The following is a 22,699-nucleotide window of genomic DNA, read 5'->3' as shown; positions in this document are numbered from 1 at the left end:
ACATCTGGCCGGCCACAGGAGCATCTAACTTTGCTATGGCCGCCACATAGACGGAGCGTGGAGGGGTACGACACGCGTTCAGCAGCACTTGTAGGAAGGAAAATAGGAGCGGTACATCACATGAAGTAGGGTCTTGGCTCCATGCTGAGCACCATTTGGAGAAGACAGAACACTTAAGTACGTGGACGAGTCTCGTGGATGGGGCTCTGGTCTCAGATATAGTGTTTAGGACACTCTCGTGGATAGCCCACATGGATAGCCCATGGCATTGGCCATGGGGCTGCTGCTAGCAGCTGAATCATCTCGGGAAACCAAGGCTGGGTCCACCAAAGGGGGGCCACCAGACAGACTGTGCATCTCTCCTCTCTGATCCTGTTGATGACCTGAGGGAAGAGCACGACTGAGGGAAAAGCATAAAGGGGAAGACTGGGCTATTTGTGGGCCATGGAATATTGGGCAGTGAGAGTTGTCTTTGGAGGCGAAGAGGTCAACCTCTGCCCTGCCGAAGACACTCCAAATTGTTTGAACCTGGGGCTGGAGGGCCCATTCTCCCGGGGACACATTGAATCAGGGAGCAGACATGCTGTCGCGAGACAATCTGCCAGACACGTGCATCGCTCTCAGCAAGCGCAGGCTGTGTTGTGCCCAAAAGAGCAGACGTCTGGCTACCCTGTTAAGAGGCTTCTACCTGAGTCCAACCCTGGTGGTTTATGTAGGATACTATCGCCATGTTGTCCGACCGGATTAAGACGCGATGTCCATTTAGGTCTGGTAGGTAGGTTTTGAGGGCGTGCGCCGAACGATCAGGCTCTTGGTCGCCGGAGAGTGCCGAAGCTTCACTCATGTGGAATAAATGAAGGGCAGTTGATCATTACTGAAGTAGAAAAATTTCTGAAATCCCATGGCAAAATGAGCAGCTGTATAGGCAGAAGCCCCGCCTCTTTGGCGGGCTCTGCGCACGGTTCGGCGGGACACCCCCCCCCAGCCCCGGATGGGCTCGCGCAGACATGCCAGTTGGCCATAGGTTTGTGCAGTTCCCACTTGCCTAGCCAAAAGCATGCGTGCATCTCCGCACTATTATGGCTGTGCAGTAGCACTGCGTTATTGAAAAAAGGCTTCAATAAATCATTTAAGTTTTCAAAACTAAGTTTTCCCCCATAGCGTCTAGCAAAGACGCAATACGAGTAAACGTTTAGGAAGGAAACCAATATAGAGGAAATTCTTAAACATTTAGTATTGTGTTAACATTCTGTGCTCATCTGCATCATCAATAAGCTGTACACTAAATTACACTTTTAATGTCACTGTTTTAGTATGTTAAGGGGCTTGAAGTGTTTTGAGTGTGTTTTTCCATTCCACTGCGCTACATCTTGCATTTTTAACCACAAAAATGTGTTCTGTGTGAATGGTCTCTTAGACTGGTTTGTTTTGCAATTATGCTTTCAGTATTGAATAAAATCTAAATGTATTTTGTCCAGTGCATTCTGGGATTTCCTTCCATATTAAAGATAGATGTGATTGACTCACCAGTCGTCCCGTGGCGCTCTGACCTCCCTCATTAAGCCACAGTCCCGGCAGCATGGCGGACAGATATGGGCCCCAGACCCCAGGGACGAACAGCGGCTGTGTGCTCACCTGAGAGATACAGACACACGCTGACATCAACAGTCACATGCTTTGAACACAAACAAGTACAGGAACTGAAGCTCACAGCCATGTGACATGAGGACGTCCCACATATGACAGCCAAACGGGACGTGACTGGTTGCTCTTCACAGGGCAGCTGGTGTCCCCTCACATCGGCCCCGATGACCCCTACAACAAGACAATAAAATTACAGAAAATATAACTGACACTGCTACATAAATTTAAACTCACAGATCTTACGATAATTACCCAGCTAATTAATCACAGTACAGTAACACAATTGTTTTTGCATTGCAATATGCAAATGAGTCACTATCTAATTAAATATGCACTCATATGCATATATTTCCTGTCCAGAAACCTGAACCCTGGATAAAGCCAGATTCATCATTTTTATTTGATTTTGTTGACATATTACTGTTTTTTTCCAGCAGGGATTTTGGATTTTTCTTTTTATCACTCTATAAATCAGAAAAGACTGTCAACAGACAGAAACAAATACATTTTCATCATGTTTTTAGCAGTTGTATAAAAATGTTGCATAAATGTGGTGAATGATATATGAACAAACTTTCATATAGATATAGATTTCATATAAACTAAAATTTTGGCGTGTGTGAAGCTGCTGAATTGGAGATTTCGGACTCAAGTTCACCGTCTTTAAGGATTAAAATTTACAGACACTAATAGATAAAGTGAAATAAAATAAGCACTTGTTTTCTTTCCACTAGTTTGAAAGAAGACAAGCTATGGAAGCAGTTAGAGCTCAAAACTGACAAGTGGATGAAAAAACCCTGGTTTTGCCTGTAAAATCTTGCACTAGTTTACATGTTTTGCGTGTTTATTTATTGCTATATATCATCTGAAGGTTTAGATTAAGCAGGTCAGGACAGTTATTACAGGAACACTGTGATGAAACCAAGAAGAGGCTGACTAAACATCAGGGCCATATTAGGAGCACACAAACACTGCAATGCTCCTCCTGTGTCAACAGGATTTAAAAAGCCCCAATTATGCTTTTTAGTGTATTTCCTTTAATGTAGTGTGTAATAAATATGTTTGCGAATGTGAAAGATCTGCAGTTCTCTTACAAGAGGTTCTCTCGTATTGCGTAAGCTAGCTTACGCTACGGGGAAAGTCATCTTTGCTCGAGATATTGAAGCCAAAAATTATCCTTGATTTTGTATTTATTGTCAACGTAGTGCAACAGCCAGCAGACTTAGAGCAGGCCATCTTGCGTGCTCATTGGCTGCCCTGCGGCAACTGCTGCAGCCTACCACTGAGCCTCGCGCGTGACGTCACGTCCAATGAGGGCGCTTTGCGCCCTTATGCGTCATAGCCCGCCAAAATGGGGGTGGCTTAGCGTATAAAAGCTAGGCTCGTTTGCTGCGTCACTGATTTCATCATCTTCAGCGAAGCTCTCCGCATCGCGGAGTCAGTCAGAGATAGAACTGTTATCTCACAGAGCTGTGCTTCTCAGCCATCTGGAAAGCTTGGGTCTCATGGTCAACTGGACCAAGAGGTCATTACTGCCCACTAGTCAGTCAGGTTTCCTTCCTAGGAATAGAACTGGACTCTGTGGCTATGACGGCCCGCTTATCGACACAGCACGCCCGCCGTGTTCGACAGCTAGCCGCGTCTTTCCAGGAGCGCAGCATTACACCTCTGAAGACATTCCAGAGGATGCTAGGCTGTATGGCATCAGCTGCGGCTGTGCTTCAGCTGGGCCTCCTGCGCATGCGCCCGCTAAAACGCTGGCTGAACACCCAAGTGATAGTTCATACAGGACCACCATGTACTGGTCCGCTCGGACAACATGTCTGTGGTGTCCTACATAAACCGTCAGGGCGGCGTCAGATCCAGAAACCACTGCCATCTGACGGAACGCCTTCTTATATGGTCTCAGGGCCGCCTGCGCTCGCTAAGAGCCACGCATGTGCCAAGCCACTTGAACGACGATCCAGACAAACTGTCCAGGAACTACGTTCCCCAAGGGGAATGGTCCCTGCATCCCCAAACAGTCCAGTTACTGTGGCGCCTCTTCGACAAAGCGAAAGTCGACCTGTTTGGGTCAAAAGACAACACTCATTGCCCGCTGTTCTTTTCAAAGAACGAGGATGCGTTGGCCTAAATCTGGCCCAGCCTCCCACTTTATGCTTTCCCTCCGGTCTCTCTGTTACCACAGGTAATCAAGAGAATCAGGGAAACGCGCCACTCGGTGCTCCTTATAGCCCAGAATCAAACCTGGTTCCCGGAGCTTATGCGGCTGCCCCAAACAGCCCCTTGGCCGATTCCGGTGAGGAGAGATCTCCTCTCTCAAGCCCGCGGCTCAATCTGGCATCCCCATCCAGAGCGCTGGTCTCTGCACGTATGGTTAATCAACGGATACCCGTTGTACTGCCAGAAGGAGTGATGAACACGATTACGCAAGCCAGAGCTCCCTCTACGAGGCGACTTTACGCGTCTAAATGGTCGTGTTCTCCAAATGGTGTGCTGATAGAGATCTAGACCCACGAATGTGTGGGGTCACGGGGTTGCTTAGCTTCCTTCAAGAGAAGTTGGATAAGGGCAGGTCCCCACCCACGCTTAAAGTCTATGTGGCGGCCGTCGCAGCGTTCGCTGAGTCGACGCGTGGCCAGTCAATAGGAAGGAACGAGCTCGTCATTCGCTTCCTTATAGGAGCTAGACGGATGAATCCCCCGCGACCCTCGTCGGTTCCCATGTGGGATCTTTCACTGGTCCTAGAGGCCCTGAAAGCTTTCCCCTTAGAACCATTAAACTCCGTGGACCTAAAGTACCTCTCGCTCAAACCCGTTTTTCTGACAGCTCTGTCATCAGTTAAACGTGTGGGGGATTTACACGCGCTATCTGTTAGCACAGCGTGTCTTGAGTTCAGGCCAAATGACTCTAAAGTCATCCTCAAGCCAAGACATGGTTATGTCCTTAAAGTTTTGGGCACCGCCTTCAGAGTGCAGGTCATTTCTCTTTCGGCTCTGCCAGCATCCGATAGTGAGGGTGATGTGGATCTCCTCTGCCCCGTCAGGGCACTGAGGGTTTACATTACGCGCTCCGCCTCTTTCAGGCGTTCGGAACAGCTCTTTGTCTCGTTCGGTGGGCGCACCAGGGGTCTCGCCGCCGCTAAACAGAGCCTGTCCAGATGGATAGTGGAAGCTATCACATCTGCTTATAAGTCTAAAGGTCTGCAATGCCCCTTGGGCATCAGGGCGCATTCCACCAGAGGCGTGGTCTCGTCGTGGGCTTGGTCCAGCGGAATTTCCATTCATGACATTTGTGAGGCGGCAGGCTGGGCCTCTCCCTCCACATTTGTTAGGTTTTATAACCTGGAAGTTCCCGCCTTGCAGGCTAGACTCCTGTCAGTGTGAGCAGTGTGTTTGTCCTGCCCAGATGATCATGCGCAGACTTCTCTCACGCGACGTTCGCCTTCCTGGTTGAGCTGCACTATATAGTGAATAGTTATATGGACCGGCGACGCCGCTCTGTATACCCTGTATGTGCTTATAACATGTGCTGGCCCGCATTGCTGGCCACCTGTTTCCCACTTATCTATGTTCCCCGGGAATCCCTGGGACTCATGAAGTGGAGGCTGGGCGCACGGCCTTGACAATGGGTTCCCGTAGTGTAAGCTAGCTTACGCAATACGAGAGAACCTCTCGTAAGAGAACGATACTCGGTTACTAACGTAACCTCGGTTCTCTCTAGAAGAGGGAACGAGTATTGCGTAACCTGACTGTGCAGGCGCCACGAGCGTTTTTCGCTTCAGCTGCTGAAACCAAGACACAGCCAACGAGCCTGGCTTTTACACGCTAAGCCACCCCCATTTTGGCGGGCTATGACACGTAAGGGCGCGAAGCGCCCTCATTGGACGTGACGTCACACGCGAGGCTCAGTGGTAGGCTGCAGCAGTTGCCGCAGGGCAGCCAATGAGCACACAAGATGGCCTGCTCTAAGTCTGCTGGCTGCTGTACTGCGTTGACAATAAATACAATATTAAGGATAATTTTTGGCTTCAATATCTCGAGCAAAGATGACTTTAGCTTAGCTTACGCTAGCTTACGCAATACTCGTTCCCTGTTCTAGAGAGAACCGAGGTAACGTTAGTAACCGAGTATCGTTTCAATGATCAAAGTTCCGATAAATTGATTTTTTGTCTCCAAAAAGAAAGCGATTCTGAACCGAAATGAGTCAACCTGTAATTCCAGTCTCACTTCCTGATATGGTAAAACCCACGGTATTGTTAATGTTCGCATCCCAGTGTATATCAAGAGCTGAGATTCAGATATGATAATGAGGGTTTGGTTTCAGACCAATCACAGCAGACTGGGCCATCTGACCAATCAGAGCAGAGCAGCTCTCAGAGAGGCGGGGTTTCGAGAGACTGAATCCTTGATCGAAGCATTTCAGACACAGAGAGAAAAAAGCTGATGCTGCAGTGGATATTATGAGGAAATTAAAGTGTTCCTGCTTGTTCTTGTTGTTTACAGTAGAGGTCGACCGATAGTGGATTTTACAGATACAGATATTTAGGTTTGACCGTACATGCCGATAACCGATTATTCAACCAATATTTTTTTAAATGGATACTGGATTAAAAACAAACATAACACTCCAGTAAAACAGTGCTGAACTGAAATGTGCTAAATTAAATAAATATATAAATATGAATATATTAAAATGAGAAGTTCTACATAACTAACTATACAGAAATAAATTTAGACATTAAAATATTGCAGATATGTGTTTCTTTAGCTATTACCTAGAAACATAGCCTATATAAATTTCATAGGTAACACTTTGGAAGTCCCATTTGTTAACAAGGATGTATTAGCTAGCTTTCATGAACTATATGCATTATGCAATATATGTTTTACTGCATGTATTAATATTTGAGCAATACAATTGTACCTTGATCATTCATATTAGTTCATAGTACATTAACTAAGGTAATAACAGATAAAATAAAAATTAAAACTCAATTTAAAATGTATTAGTAAATGTTGAAATTAACAAACTAACAATGAATAATACTTATACAACATTTATTAACCTAAGTTAATGCTAAAAAATGTAATCTTATTGTAAAGTGTTACCATTTCATATAAATCCAAAGAGTCATGCTTAAAGATGGCCATATTTTAAATATCTGCAAAGGCCAGAGCATTAAAATTACATACATGTAGACCTATATTACATGTATAGTCTCTTTGCTTCTATTTTAGAACACATGATGATTGTTTAATCAAAATAACAATATGTGTTGTAGTGATAAAAATATAAAGACCTGATCTATTTAGGAGTGAAGCGGGTTGTCGAAGGTCACACACTCAAACATAAGTGGAGTGACACCTTATTTAACGCAGTGTAAATGCATTCATTATGGCCTTGGTTACACTGTCAGTGAAATGAGACCAAATTCAGATTTTTTGCTCATATGTGACACAGATCGGATGTGTTAAATGACTGTGTAAACAGGGAAAAAACGCATGCATTCGGATATTTCGAGATCTGTTTCAGGCCTCGTTCATATGTGGAAATAAATCAGATATAAATCATATATGTGCCAATGCGACTGTCATGTAAAAGGCAGGATTTTCTGAGGCATTACGTCTCCGCGGTTTAATGACGAGAGACAACCCCGGCACGCATCTGCGAAGGGACGGATGGTGTCGTCATAGGAGAGGAATGTGGACACACGATGACACAACATATCAAAAGTTGGCTAGCTCATCCTAACATTTCGGACCCACTGCTTCTCGTTAAAGCCCGCCACAATCTCATGAAAGTGCATATCTATACCACTAATTTTATTTCTCGTGCCATTTACACCAAAAATAGTTTTTGAGTGAATATTATATAAATGAATGAGGCATTTATATAGCGCTTCCAAACAATGGTAATTTCAAAAATATGTTCTTTATGGTGTGTAATACGCACGCACTCCACACCCCTAATCCTACCCAAGGGGTTTACAGTGCGTATTATGCACGCAAAACTATTTTTGACGTATAAATGGCGCGAGAAATAAAATTAGTTACGCACTTTCATGAGATCGTGGTGTATGTTCCCAGCAGTCCCGAGATCTCTTGCACACAATAACTGAAGCACATGCACTGCTGCAATGATGGCCCTTTTCGTCGTCCTCCGCCTCACAGTCATGCTGATGTTTGGCGAACTTCGCATATATCGCAGAGCTAGCATCAAGCATATTTCGCATTCGTCCATCTGTGCAAGAACCAACTTTAAGCATGCGCGATGTTTCAGATAGTATGTCAAATCGGAAATGGGTCACAATTGAAAAAGACCTGTAAACGGACAGTCAAATAAATTGGATATAGGCAACAAATCAGAATTGGGCATCAAGACCTGCAGTGTAAACGAGGCCATGACACAGTTTTCTCTTCATTTCAAAGAGACGTGGATGAGCGAGCGCTGCATTAGCACTCAGCTGGTGTGGCGTATCATACCTAACCCTCCTGCGTGTGCGTCTATGAGTGAAGCGGCCACAGCCGTTCCCGGTCTCAGGCCCAGATCTGCAGCCGCCTCTGCGGTCAGTCCTTGTCCTACAGGAGTCCCAGGAATACAAGTCTGCTCACCTGCACACACACACACACACACACACACACACACACACACACACACACACACACACACTATCAGTCAACACGACCGGCTGAACAAACACAGACACCTGAGCTTTACTCTCTCCCACCGATTTTACAATAGCAGTTTTCCATCAGGTCCTCCAAGCCGATGGCGCTCCAGAAGGTGTCGTCCCAGCCTTCAGACGGAGAATACGTCCACTTACAGACAAGAGTACAGAGAGACCTGCATCAGGAGAGCAAGACATGCTGTGTATCACTGCTTGAGCACCTGGCCCTTTGCCCCTTGGTGCCCAAAGAGCCCTTTTGTCAAGGCAAAATTTCCTATCCTTTTTTTGTAATTAAAGGCCCTTTTGTGGATGCCTGCCCAATCTAACTATTAGTAAAATTAATGAATAATAATTTAGCCGTAAATAAAATGACCCACATGATGACCTTTCACCTGACGAACTCACCCGGATGACACGCCGCACGCGCATTTTTTAATATCGCGCGCACTACCAGAGGATATCTTCAACTCCTCGGCTGCTGGTGTATCATTCTCAGCAAAGTGATTTTGAGGTTTGTTTACTTATTATTGTTATTATTTTACTAGAACGACGTGAAGAGATGTTGTTTATATTGCTGTGTGTAGCCTGCATAAGTAACGTTAGCTTGCTGTTTGAGGGAGAAAAGTTTTAAGAGTGTCGAGGGGCCCGGTCTTTTTATGTCATTTGACTAAAAACTATTCATACTTTGAACTACTATTATTATTATTACAGTATTTATTTAAAAAATGTCGAGAACCTTAAAAATAATTATCACATTACTGGTAAGGCTTACCATATTTATATTTAAGGCTTTTCTTATTTTTTTCTACCTGCAGGTCTTGGTGTGCAGCAGCTTCTGTGAGCATCTCCCTCACAGCAAAGGCAGCAAACTCACTTAAGGACTTCAGTAAGAATTTACCAGAACAGGCATATCTATATATTTATATCGCTGTGGGCCTCTAGTCAGTCAACGTAGTGTGATTGCGTAGATCTACGTCACACATAGGCTCACTATTGGCCGACGCTGGTCATGTGGGTGATGCGTGTGACATACAACAACAGAAGCATACGCTGTTACACTAGTTAACTGAGAAGGAAATTAATAGTTGAAATAAAGTCGTTATTTTTGTTTGTTTTTGCGCACTAAAAGTATTCTCATCGTTTGATAAACTTAAGATTGAGCCACTGTAGTCACTTGGACTATTTTAACGATGTCTTTAATAACTTTTCGGGGAACAAGTTTCAATCCCTTAGAAGCCTATGGAGGAGTGATCCAGCTCTCAGATTTCATCAAAAATATCTTAATTCGTGTTCTGAAAATGAACGAATGTCTTACGGGGTTGGAACGAGGGAGAGTAAATCCTGACAGAATTTACATTTTTGGGTGAACTATCCCTTTAAACAAGTTTTAGTGTTTTCTTCTTCCCTCATATTTAAAATATATAAAATATTTGTGACATAACTGTATATTTGTTTGTGTTCTTTGTGCAAAAAAGCTAAGTGAACCTCAAGGAACATGTTAAAATCTTTTGTAAAAATCTGCTTTAAAGATTTGACTTGGCTAAAGTGGTTGAAGTGATGGATCTGATTTAAAGAAGTAATTTCATATACATTACTGTAGTCAATTACATATATTGAGCTGCATCAGCAGTTTTGTAGATCTACAACCCTAAAGTTGTTTTATCACAGAATGAATGTCGTCTATGAAACAGTTGTGCGGATCCTGCATCTCACCTGCATAAGGACCCTGTAGCTTTCCAGGATTGAAAGTCTGGAAGGTCAAAGAAATGTGCCGCGTCTTTCCAACAGGTTTCCTGCAGATTCTAACCGCAAAAGAAGAAACAAGCGTCTGAAACACAAGTGTTTATAGTTCTCTCGCTCTTCCTCAGGATCCCAGCGCTCCTCACCTCTTTGAGCCACAGTAGTTTGGCCGGCTGCATTTCGGGCGACATCACCCCGCCGACCCCCTGAAGCACTCTGTGTTTGGTGTGTGTGATCCGAGCGGCTTGTTCTGCGGCCCGGTGGTCCATCCACATCACCACGTTCCTCTCTCGGACGCCTGCAAGTAACACTGGGTCAGAGCGCTGGCTCACGCTCTCCGCACGAGTGATAAACACGCCTCACCTGTGTGATTGACAGCCACGGGCTGGAAGTGCCGATCCAGAGCCACCAGTGAACAGGTGGCATCAAACCCGAGCCCTCGAACACACGTCACGTCAATGTCCTGAGTCACTCTCTGAAAATAAACGCAAACAGCCGTTTGACCAACACAACTCCAACAGAGTCCTAGACAATGATGATGCACAGTTTATGTGCCTGCCGGACAGATGGTCGCCCCACCTTCACGGCCCGGCAGCACTTGCTCCAGATATCAGCTGACGACTGCTCATAATGCTCCGCACGCGGCTCCCAGATGACAACGGGCTCCTCTGCTGTGTGCTTGACCTGACCGTCCGGAGTGACCAGAGCCGCTCGCACACTGGCAGTGCCCACATCCACCGCCACATAATACCTGCTCATCTCACTGGACACCTGCGGAAACACACACACACACACGTGTGCTAAGCACCCTCAAACACAAGCAAGAGCACCCTCAGTTGATACTGTAATAATACATTGTATTTGGATAACAGATTTTGGCCCGAACCCAGAGTAATCCCAGGTTTGGGATAGGACAACTAAGTGAGGAGATGGGGTGGTGGATGGACGCTGGAAAACTGTCATATAACAGCGGTAAAAGCTACTGTATGTATACCTCCTTATGTTAATTGAGTTGCCTGGATGACTCCCATGACAATTACTAGGTTAATTATCTGAAAGTGCTTCTTCCGAACTTTGTTAATAAAACATCATTTCACGAGTTCACACTTACATATAGGGGTGTGACAGTTATTATATAACCGTGAGACCGACGGTTATAGTTAAACACCGTCATTAGAGCTCTATAACCGCCAAAACCGTGTTATTTAAATTATTTTTACAAACATGTCTTGTTTGTAATGTAATGTTTGTAATTCAGAATGTTTAAATACTAATATCAGCTTACGAGGCAAACGGAGGCGGAGTTAAGTGATGCTTGGCCGGAGACTGCTGCAGGAGATGATTCGAGAGAGGTCTGTGCCACTTTACCGATCAGAGCGCGCGCTGACACGGAGTAAAGCCTTGTTTATACTCGACGTGTCCGCACGAGCGCGAAGATGCGCGCGGCAAAAATGACGCGTCAGGTATGCAAGATCGGTAAAGCCTTGTTTATACTCGACGCGTCCGCACGAGCGCGAGTCTCGGCTGACTGCGTGCGCACCTCTCCAAACAGACGAGGCGTTTATACTTGACGCGCTCGCCGTTGTGCTATTCTGTGAAACGACAGGGGGCGACTTGGAGTAATTCTCCTCTAAACCACCAGGAATCAGCAGTGAAGAAGTAGCTTGCCGGTTATTAATTGCTGAAATTCATATAAAAAGAGTAATAAATGCAGTAGGTTTATTGTACTTTCACTGCATGTAAACTAGTTAAACAACTGAAGCCTTATTGAAGAGTGTTTAAACCTTAATTTCATCAGCAGGGCTTACTTCTGCTATTGTAGGCTTATTTTGTAAATGTAAGCAGTTACTTTAGACAAGTGCAAACTGGGTGCTTAATGCAAATGTGTTCCTATTCACAAAATGCAAATGTCTCTGTGTATAGAAGGATCATAAACATGCTGGTACAGACGTACCAGTTCGGCCAGATTCGGCTCAAAGTCGTTCATCTTCGGATGCGGCGCCGAGCGAGATTTTACAAAAAGTGCCGTGCACACCGCCAGGCGAAATGGGGTCTTGCGCACCCAAACGCACACGACCGCCCACACCGCAATGACGTCATTTTTGCCAAGCGCACCTTCGCGCTCTAGCGGACGCGTCGGGTATAAACAAGGCTTTAGGTGTTTGGTTATTACTTCGCTCGACCGGGAGGGGTCGCGCTGCATCCGACGGGAGCCTGCAGCTCACAACATCGGAAGAGCGATAATTATAGGGTAAAGAAAACAACCAACCAAATTAAAAAGTCATTTTTTTATTCCATTTCCACCTATCATAGTCCTCAAGTATCTCTGGTTATTTTAACGTCTATTTTTAATCAGTAATTATGTTCAGGATAGGGTACACATATTCTAAGAGCTATTTCCTTGTTGTGGATTAAAGTCCTTGTCTCTTCAAACGTGTGTTTGTGTGTGTGTGTGTGTGTGTGTGTGTGTGTGTGTATTTATGTATTATCCACATTTTATTATTGTTCTTCTGTCTTTTACAACTGTTTTAACTATTGTTCTTGTGTAGTGATGTTTCAGACAGTTGTAATTGTATAACTGGAGTGACAAACAACTTGAATGTGAGCCTACATGGTAAATTCAAACTATCCAAGCATGACTTAGCCTACCAACCTGTGTAGGAGGAGCTGACTGCTCTTCATCAATACTGCTGTACCTATACTGAGCCGTTTCACTGCTGCTGTAGAAGCTGTGGCTGCCTCTGACTCTTTTCTTTTTTGAAGAAGCTCTGAATATCTCTGCTTCTCTTCATAACTATTCTCTTAACCCTAACCCTGGGGGAAATGTAATTCAATCACTCAATCAATCAGTTAGTCAATTCACTTTGAAGTAATAGCTATAACTACAAACATAAAGCAGGATCATTGTCAAATTGGGTTAGAATCAGTGTGCAAAATACAGGTGTTCGTGGGGCTCTGGAACCCCTTAAATAACAGCTTTGACTCCATTAAAATGTCAAAAAGAAAGGTGTCAGCAATGTGCCTAAATATAGGATCTACAAAGGTTTATTTTTACATAACTAAACTATTTTTATAACGTACTCGGTTACTAACGTAACCTCGGTTCTCTCTAGAGAGGGAACGAGTACTGCGTAATATCTTACGCTATGGGGAAAACCTCTTTTCCACGAGATATTGAAGCCAAAAATTATCCTTAATTTTGAATTAATTTAAAACGCTGTGCAGCAGCATGCAGACATAGGCAAGACGGCTTTCGCGCCTATTGGCTGCCCTGCGGCAACAGCAGCAGCCTATCGAGAGAGGCTCTGCGTGACACATATCCAATGGGGGCATTTCACGCCCATTTCATCACGTCCCGCCAGAAAGGGCGTGGTCATGCCCTATAAACATAGCTCGATTAGGCTGGTACAACTGGTTTTCATCGCCGAAGCGAACCAGAGCTGTGTATGCACGGCAAGATACGCAGTACTCGTTCCCTCTCTAGAGAGAACCGAGGTTACATTAGTAACCAAGTACGTTCTCTTACGAGAGTATCCCACGTACTGCGTAATATCTTACGCTATGGGGAACACAATGCAAAACGCAGTGCGTACTGGGATCCGACACCAAAGTCCCAAGGGCAGTAGCCCGGGGCTCATATAGTGCATAATCACCATAGACTCACAGAGAGTCTGAGAAGAGAGGCTGCAAGCATCATTCCCCATGAAATAGCATCCTACAGGAGCTAGTTATGTTAACAGTGTTTCACGCATACAGGGTGAACGTGTTCAGCCTGAACTGGGTAATAGTACGGGTTATTCAACACCCATGGAGCTGTTTTATCGCTCAGTGAGCGATGCACAAGCGAAACTCAGCATCTGGGCCGGCACACCGGGGCAGATAGCACTGAATTCTATACCGACAGAAGCTTGGCTTGTAAGGCGGGAACCTCTAGGTTGTAAAACCTTATAAATGTAGACGGCGAGGCCCAGCCCGTGGCCGTACAGATATCGGTAACCCCACTATACCACGCCCACGATGAGGCCACGCCTATCATGGAGTGCGCTCTGACACCCAAAGGACACTGCAGGCCCTTAGAAGTGTAAGCCAGTGCTATGGCGTCGACTATCCATCTGGATAGGCTCTGTTTTGATGCGGCCAGTCCCTTGGAGCGTCCGCCAAACAAAACGAAGAGCTGCTCAGTCTGTCTGAAGACCGACGAGCGGGACACATAAGCTCTCAGTGCCCTGACAGGGCAGAGGAGACTCGCATCCTTCTCCTCATCACGAACTGGGAGGGCGCACAGGGAAATAACCTGGGCCCTGAACGGTGTGTTGAGGGATGTGGGCACGTACCCGTGCATTGGTTTGAGTATGACTTTTGAGCCATTAGGCTCAAACTCCATGCATGACGCGCTTACCGAAAGCGCTTTCAAGTCCCCTACGCGCTTCACTGAAGCGAGAGCCATAAGGAATACCGTTTTGAGAGAAGGATGTTTCATGTCTGACAAATGGATTGGCTCGAATGGGGCACCTTTCATGGCTTCCAAAACCGTAAAAAAGGTCCCTCACAGGGACTAAGGGGGGTCTGGGAGGATTCAGCCTCCGAGCTCCCCTGAGGAATCGCACGACCAGGTCGTTTTTCCCCAGTGACTGACCAGACGTCGGTTTTGCAAACGCCGCTATGGCCGCCACGTATACTTTGAGCGTGGATGGGGTTCTGCCCTTATCCAGCAGCTCCTGAAGGAAGGAGAGCACTTCCGTAACTCCGCATTCTGCGGGTGAAAAGCCCTGAGCTTGACACCAGGCAGAGAACTCTGACCACTTTGAGGAATAGAGCCGTCTAATAGACGGCAACATGCTCTTGCAGAAAATGTTCGGACAGTGAGCGCTTTCTTGAGACGCGAACAGGTCCACCTGCGCTCTTCCGAATGTCTCCCTCAGCAGTTGGATCGTTTCTGGACCATTCCCCTGCTGGGACATTGTTTCTGGACAGATGGTCCCAGATTCAGGCGACCAGGCACATGCGCTGCTTTCAGTGAAAGCAGGTTGTGCTGAGCCCAGACCAGGAGGCGTTCCGTCAGCCTGTAAAGGTTTCGGGACCTGACGCCACCCTGGTGATTTTTGTATGCCACCACTGACATGTTGTCCGACCGGACTAAGACATGGCGGCCTTTTATCTGGGGACAAAAACGCCATAGCGCGTTGTCGACTGCCAGCATTTCTAGACAGTTTATGCGTAGGAGCTTTTCCCGTTCTGACCACTGGCCGAAGAACGGTCTGCCCTCGAGCTTCCCATTCCGAGGTGGAGGCGTCCGTGGACACCACCGTCACACTCGAGGGAGTCCCCAGACACACGCCTGACTGATACCAGTCGGCTATTTTCCAAGGTTCCAGAGCCGAAACGCATTTCATGTCCACCCTGAGGTGAAACAGACCAGAGGTCCATGCCCCGGGTGGAACTCGCACTTTCAGCCATAACAGCAGTGGGCGTATGCGAAGCAGGCCCAGCTGGAGTACTGAAGATGCCGAGGCCATGAGGCCCAGCATTTTCTGAAACCTTTTGAGCAGGACTATAGAGCCACGGCGAAAGGATTTCGCGGTGCGCTGAATGTCCAGTTCTCACTCTGGCGACAGATGTGCTGTCATAGACAGCGAGTCCCGCACTGTTCCCAGAAAATAGATTTTCTGGCTAGGAAACAGCGAACTCTTCACCAAATTGACTGTGAGACCCAGATTCTCGAGATGCTCGAGTAATGTGGTTCTGTGTTCTATGAGCTCTGAATGTGATCAAACTAGAATCAGCCAATCATCCAAGTAGTTCAAAACTCGCATGCCCTGAAGTCTCAGGGGTGCGAGGGCCGCATCCATGCACTTCGTAAATGTACGGGGTGCTAGGGATATGCCGAACGGTAGGACTGTGTATTGATATGCCTGGCCCTCGAAGGCGAATCTCAAGAATCGCCTGTGACGTGACGCTATTTGTATTTGGAAATAGGCATTTTTCAGATCTATTGACATAAACCAGTCTCCCTGGCGCACTTGCGCGAGGATTTTCCTGGTTGTCAGCATTCTGAACTGGCGCTTCATAAGCACTCTGTTCAGCTGTCGCAGATCTAGAATGGGTCTGAGACCCCCGTCTTTTTTCGGTACCAGAAAATATCTGCTGTATAAGCCCCCCTTCGCTCTGAGCCTGAGATAAAGGTTCTATGGCCCCTTTGCTCAGCAGTTTTGCTATTTCGGCTCGAAGTAGATGAGATACTTCGTTGTTTACCGTGGTTTCGACTCGCGCCGTGTAACGGCAGGGACGTCGAGCAAACTGTAGCGAATAGCCTCTTTTTATAGTGTTCAACACCCATTCTGATACCCCGGGAAGCTTTGCCCACGCATCTGCTTGAATAGCTAGGGGTAGAACGAAATCCGGGCTCTGGCCGCGGCATAGCGGCAGCTGCAGAGCTTCGGTGTGCTGAGACATAAACACTGTGTTTATAGTGTGTGAGGCGGGAGGCGCGCCGATCACGGCGGGCAGCCTGGTCGCGCTCGAATTCTCTGTGACAGGTTGTGGAGAGAGAGAGAGCGGGACAAACCCTGTGGGGTTGAGCGTGTCTGTGAAGGAATGTGGGCGCGGAACGGCGGGCACATTCACTGCACTGAGAACACCGTCGGCTTGTGCTGACCAAATGTGCGTCGTGTGTGTTTCGTTTTTACAGAAAACGAGGGACACGCATCGTGTAGTGTTTGTTGGCACTCTGTCGTGGGCACATTCACTACATTTTTGCACAATCGACATGAGTCGATTTTATTTGTGCTAGCCCTGAACTGTGGCGGGCTGTGTCTGTGTGTGGGAATGGGCACTGAGACGTGGGCATTCTTACAACACTCATAACACCATCGGCCGTGACCGGAATACCAGAAAATACACTCTTTTGGGATTTATCTGGGTCGCCGTAAAAATGGCATTTGTGTGCAGGCAAGCGGGCTGTGGTGCCGGCTTGTTTACCGCGAAATACACTGGAACAGTCACATTGTTTGGAACTGAACGAGCGAGAAGTTTCGGTGGAGTCTGGCCGCGGCGAGACTTAAACACCGTGGGTCTTAGCTGACTGTATGTGGGTTGGTTTCGTTTTACCGGCTGTGTTTGTGTGTAGAAATGAACACTGGGCTGTGTTCGGTTTGGGTGACTGCTCCCTTTTCGGTGCAAGTCTGGCCGCGGCGAGACTAAATTTTATCTGCTGCGAGACCTGGGATCGAACACGGGTCTCCCGTGCGAAGGCTTTGGGTTTTGCCTCTGTGCCACAGGGGGAAACAACAAAAGCTTAAAATAGCTCGAGCAGATAAGAGAGCGTCATCACAGTTTGTATGTGTTGGCATTTGTTTGCAGGCGTGCGTGTTATACAACAGGCTCATTGCTGCAATATTGAACTTTTTCAGCCGCTCGAACTAAGAGGAGCTGAGAAATGTTTGAGAAATGGAGAATGGCCACTGGATTGTGACCAAAACACACTCTTTCCTCATTTCGCCGGTGACGCATGTCCACGGGGGGCGGGATAGCTTTCTTGTAACGTAAAGAAAGCTAGCCGCGCAGCGATTTTGATGCTCGGGGCCGCGCTGGCACGGCGCTTTTATGGCGCGGCGCTACAGCTGGCTGAAGTGCAGGCTCTGAGAATGATGCCAGGCAAGTCCTCAGAGTCACCATCGGCAGTAGCTCACAGTGAGGGCATCCGCCGTGGACGAGAGCGAGAGCCGCATGATCCTCACCCAGGCAGGAAACGCAGATGACATGGCGATCCTCTTCACTAAGTGTGGCTCGGCACGAGCCGCAGGATCTATGCATCTTGAAAAAGACGCAGCTCTTTTAGGAGAGGGAGAGAGACAGTGAAAAAATGTGTGTTGCAGCGGCGAACACACACACACACTTGCAGAAAAGGATATAATGCCGGAAAGCGTAGCAGGTACGGCGGCTAAAGGCGGCGATGCCAGCGACTTCAGACTCAAGGCTCGTCCCGCTGTGTGCTTTTTCTCAGAGGGCGTGGCTTCTCACTCCGGATCGATAGGCTGCTGCTGTTGCCGCAGGGCAGCCAATAGGCGCGCAAGCCGTCTTGCCTATGTCTGCATGCTGCTGCACAGCGTTTTACATTAATTCAAAATTAAGGATAATTTTTGGCTTCAATATCTCGTGGAAAAGAGGTTTTCCACATAGCGTAAGATATTACGCAGTACGAGAGATACTCTCGTAAGAGAACTACTCTTACCACTCACTTATAATAACACAATTAACACATATTGCATCTCAAACATTTGTGGCATTTGAATGCAATTTACTCTGCCTCTGCTTATTTAAACATCTAAAAATATGTGAACTGTGAAGATGAGCTAATTGATAAAAACAAAAAGTCCTTTATTTCCAAGAGAAAATATGTATTTAAACAGCCCTTAAATCACAGAGCAAATAAATAAGTCACAGCTTGTTCTTGCGTTATAGCTAGCTACTGAAATCTACACTGTCACACTATATTTCACACACTGGTTAGCCAAAAAAATATAACATTAGCTCTATTGAACACACACATCTGCAAAAATCACTCTCAGTCTTCAGTCCAGAAAATAGCGTTTCATATTTCATGGCGGTATCCAAATAACAATTAAAAAAACAAAATGCTAACGTTCAATGCTTAACTTGGTTCGGACGGAACGACGTCCACGCGATGAAACCGGGGGTTCGGCGGCTGTGACTGGAGGAGGAGGGATGATCCTAGTGGCGCCGGATTGCGGCAGAGGATCAGGGGAGAGAAAGGATTCGTCATCAAACGGCTAGAGTTCGATTTCAGACATGTTGCAATTGGGCGGGGGCCAAATGCTGGAAAGCTGTCATAGAACAGCTGTAAAATCTGCTGTATACCTCCTGATGTTAGCTAATTGAGTTGACTGGATGAGCTCCTCCCATGACAATTAGGTTAATTATCTGAACGTGCCTCTCCCGCACTTTGTTAATAAAATATTAGCGAGTGAAAATCAGGGCTAAAATCAGGGCTGAAAACTTGTGTAATCGTGCATAAGACCTTGTCCATACTAATACGTTTTCGTTTGAAAACACTTTTTTTCCCTCCATTTTGGCCTTCAGTCCACACTGAGACGGTGTTTTTATAAATGAAAACTAAGCTTTTTGAAAAACGCTCTCCAAAGTGGATAAATTTGAAAACGCCATTTTGGCATTGTAGTGTGGACTGTCAAAACGTAGGTATTTGAAAACGATGACGCATGTTTAGTCATGTGACACATATTGTACCGGTATATATTCATGTTTATACCGGTATTGTGCATCTTATGTGCCATTCACTTTCACACTGTTGCTAAAATGTTACTTTCATATCACAGTTCTGCAAAGACCAAACATATGGTGACTGAGTGCAACCTGGTGAACTCAGTGAATGCTGATATATTTTGCTAAATAGCATTATCCTGCCAGAGGAATTGCGCGATAACTTTATCATTTATTTTTCCATTTGTATCATCTCATTGAGCTTTTGTGAGAATTCCATTACCTGTACAGAACCTATAGGATGTTGCAAATGGGTGGTCAACAACACAAAATGAACGAATCACTCTCTGAGACAACTCAGTGCTCCTGAGTCATATTAAAGATTCGTTTACAGTGAAAAAAATCACTCATGACCGACCCATCACTAACACTAGTGTGGAGGAGAAGCTTTTGGAAAACGTTAATGTGGATGGACAGTGTTTTTTATACGAAAACGCCGTTTTCAAATGTATCCGGATTAATGTAGACGTAGCCTTAGAGATGTATTGTGCATTGTTGGCGGCTTCATTGCACTTTGTGAGATCGTGATGAAATGACAGAGCGACAGCATTAGTGATTGTAAAGGGAGCAGTCTTGACTCGCATTCGAGGCTTCAGCCTATATAATCCATTGAATAACACTATTATTTTTCATGCTGCTAAGAGAACCGACGCCAATTGCATGCTGTAAAGTTTCAGAAGTGACCTGGATTCACGCAGCACGGGATAGAAATATGACGCTAAAATAGTTACGCATTGAAGCAATGTAAAGGCACACTAAATTAATAGAAAAATATTTGTAGTATATATATTTTTTAAATTCTATTCCAAATATTGGCAAAAGTTATGACTTGTAAATAATAGGAATGTAACGACAAAATCTCACGTTACGATAATACCTTGGTGTAAAGACCACGGTACGATCATTATTGCGATATTTAAAAAAAAAAAAAAGAAAGAGTGACAAATGAAGACTTGGAAAAAGGTGCCATATGTGTTTATTAAACAATGATTAAACATTACAATGATGTACAAATTAACCATGTAATTTCCTGACTCTTTTTTTTATCCTCATAACTTCTGCTTAGAAGGTATATACACACACACACACACACACACCTACAGAGAGAGAGAGAGAGAGAGAGAGAGAGAGAGAGAGAGAGAGAGAGAGCGAGACAAACACACAGAGAGAAAGAGAGAGAGTGAGAGAGAGAGAGAGCGAGAGAGAGAGAGTGAGAGAGAGAGAGAGAAACACACACCGAGAGAGAGAGAGAGAGACAGACAAACAAACAAACAAACAAACAAACACACACACACACAGCGACAGACAGACGGACACACACGGGTTAATATTTGGGTGAACTCCCCTCATTACTGTCATAACGTTAGTTAACTCACTCTCATTACTGCAAAAAGATAAAACTGAATACAGCCCGCTATTTCCTTCATGCAAATTTCATATCCGTTTGCAACTGCTTTGTTTGTTTACATCGGTAGAATGACTGTAACATTAAGTATCTCACAGCAGGGACGTGCACAGGGGGGTTGCTCAGGTTGCCCGGGCAACCGGGCCTAGATACATTTTTTATTTTTATTTTTTTAAATCGCAAAGCCTCATTCACTTCCATTCGTGCACCGAACTTGAAAGTCAGTAAGGGAAGGGCAAACTGTTTACGTGGCTGCAGCGCTGCACGCGACCGGTGCGTAAGACCCCACAAATGACTTAAGGCCCCGCCTCCATCTCGTGTCATAGCGTGTCAGTTAATGTGTACAACATCCATGACAAAATGAAGCGAAACTATCCTTCTGGTCACGAAAAGAGGAAGAAGAAAAAACCCATGAGAGTGAATTGCGGGAACAACAATCAGGTAAACTTGTGTTCTCTCCTCTCTAAGTTTGATGTCAGCAAAGTTTGATGTTTTTCGGTCTTGCTAACCTAGCTGGGCAGGCAGTGCATCTCTTGCATCACTTTGTGCCTGACAAAAGTGAGAGTAAAATAAAAAAATGTATTACGTTTGTTTTTGATAAACGACAAAGTGCAACGGTGTTTGTTTACTGCAGCTCGGAAAACATAACCGCGTCGCGTGTGTTATCGTGCGTTCATATGCGCGTGCACGAAATGAAACTCCCATTTTTCAAGCAGAAATATGTGGAGACCAGACATACTGTACAATACATGCACGTGAATGATGGCACTCCCAATCAAAGTCACATTTATAAAACAAGAAACTGATTATCTATAGTCTCAGTGTAGTTAAAAACTCTAAACAACTGCACTAATTATGCAAGATAGAAAGCAATGTATTGACAATTTGACATTGATTGACTATTGATTTATAGGCTATATTGAATTTAAAATGTTGATTAGCTGGACATACTAGTCAATATGGATGCACATCCCTCAGTAAATAATAACCATAAATCAAGAATTGCTTCAACATGCATAATAATAAATAAATAAAAATCATACTGATGCAGAAAATACCCAGGCTGTAGAGAGAACCAAAGTTAATCCCAAAAGCCAAAGCTCAGGGTTATAATTTATTATTTTCTTCTTATTTATGTTTACGTTAATATTCACTTTTATTATGTTAACATTCTATAGAAAATACTCTATTCAATAAATATTGTTTGTTTGAACCTCATTCTGTTCTATATTGTTGTACTTATTCTTTGACTGTTTTGTTTAAAGGAGGGAGGATTGTATTGGGAGCACTGAAGTGTCAGGTGTGATTGTGTGGCAATGGCAAATGGTTTACATAGCTCACGGCGTCACAGGTCAGGTAGAGGGCCCCTTTTGCTTAGGGCCCCAGGGGGAGTTCAGGATCGGCCCTGGGTTTAGCAGTCGATTCTGTTGCCTACCGGAATTCCTGTTCCCTTTACGCAATCATACTACAAATCATGCGTAGTTGCCCGTAGCCTACCATCAGAACTGAATACGAGCAAGAAGCACAACTGAATGTAGGGGAAGCCCTTTTTTCAGGTCAGAGCAACTGCCCCTCATAATTCCTGTGCACGTCCCTGTCTCACAGTGAAACTCCTACCTGCTTCGCGCGCGTCTGGAGTAAACGCGTTTACTCTCATTCGCTTCTGCAGGACTTCAGTCAGAGTTTCAGCGACTGAAGAAAAAAACATTCACAATGTACTTTGTACGACCAAAAAGTACGACCGCGCGAGACTCAATAAGCATTCGTGCCGAGGTCATTATGGGATAGTTAGAATAAAACCCTTTCAAACCCTGCACTCACTGTGCGGGGTTAATGCAGGAATCCTGCAAGACAGAATGAAAATCCTACAGAACAGGATATTGCTGAGCAGGGGCGTTGGTAGGGTCTTGATACATTGGGGGCTTAGCCCAGTCCGCACCACC

The 22,699-nt window shown here is 45.5% G+C and overlaps 1 protein-coding gene across 1 annotated transcript in view; it reads right to left on the bottom strand.

The window, feature by feature from the left end:
* The window catches only part of LOC143715742 (FGGY carbohydrate kinase domain-containing protein-like), a 56,644-nt gene extending 34,229 nt beyond the window's left edge, over positions 1 to 22,415 (bottom strand). The window contains exons 1-9 of the mRNA XM_077207478.1: positions 22,374 to 22,415; positions 10,634 to 10,825; positions 10,418 to 10,529; positions 10,201 to 10,352; positions 10,028 to 10,116; positions 8,375 to 8,490; positions 8,130 to 8,258; positions 1,712 to 1,815; positions 1,528 to 1,635 (exon numbers count right to left, since the gene is read on the bottom strand). Of these exons, the coding sequence (XP_077063593.1) occupies positions 1,528 to 1,635; positions 1,712 to 1,815; positions 8,130 to 8,258; positions 8,375 to 8,490; positions 10,028 to 10,116; positions 10,201 to 10,352; positions 10,418 to 10,529; positions 10,634 to 10,813 (990 nt within the window). The 5' untranslated portion in view covers positions 10,814 to 10,825; positions 22,374 to 22,415. The remainder of the gene's footprint in view (positions 1 to 1,527; positions 1,636 to 1,711; positions 1,816 to 8,129; positions 8,259 to 8,374; positions 8,491 to 10,027; positions 10,117 to 10,200; positions 10,353 to 10,417; positions 10,530 to 10,633; positions 10,826 to 22,373) is intronic.
* Positions 22,416 to 22,699: the final 284 nt, after the last annotated feature.

This window comes from Siphateles boraxobius, unplaced genomic scaffold (assembly GCF_051911475.1).
Source record: "Siphateles boraxobius isolate OS27281-9 unplaced genomic scaffold, OSU_SipBor_1 6, whole genome shotgun sequence".
Taxonomy (NCBI): Eukaryota; Metazoa; Chordata; class Actinopteri; order Cypriniformes; family Leuciscidae; genus Siphateles; species Siphateles boraxobius.
The sequence above is the reverse complement of the archived record's forward strand: the minus strand, read 5'-3'. Positions and strand labels throughout refer to the sequence as shown.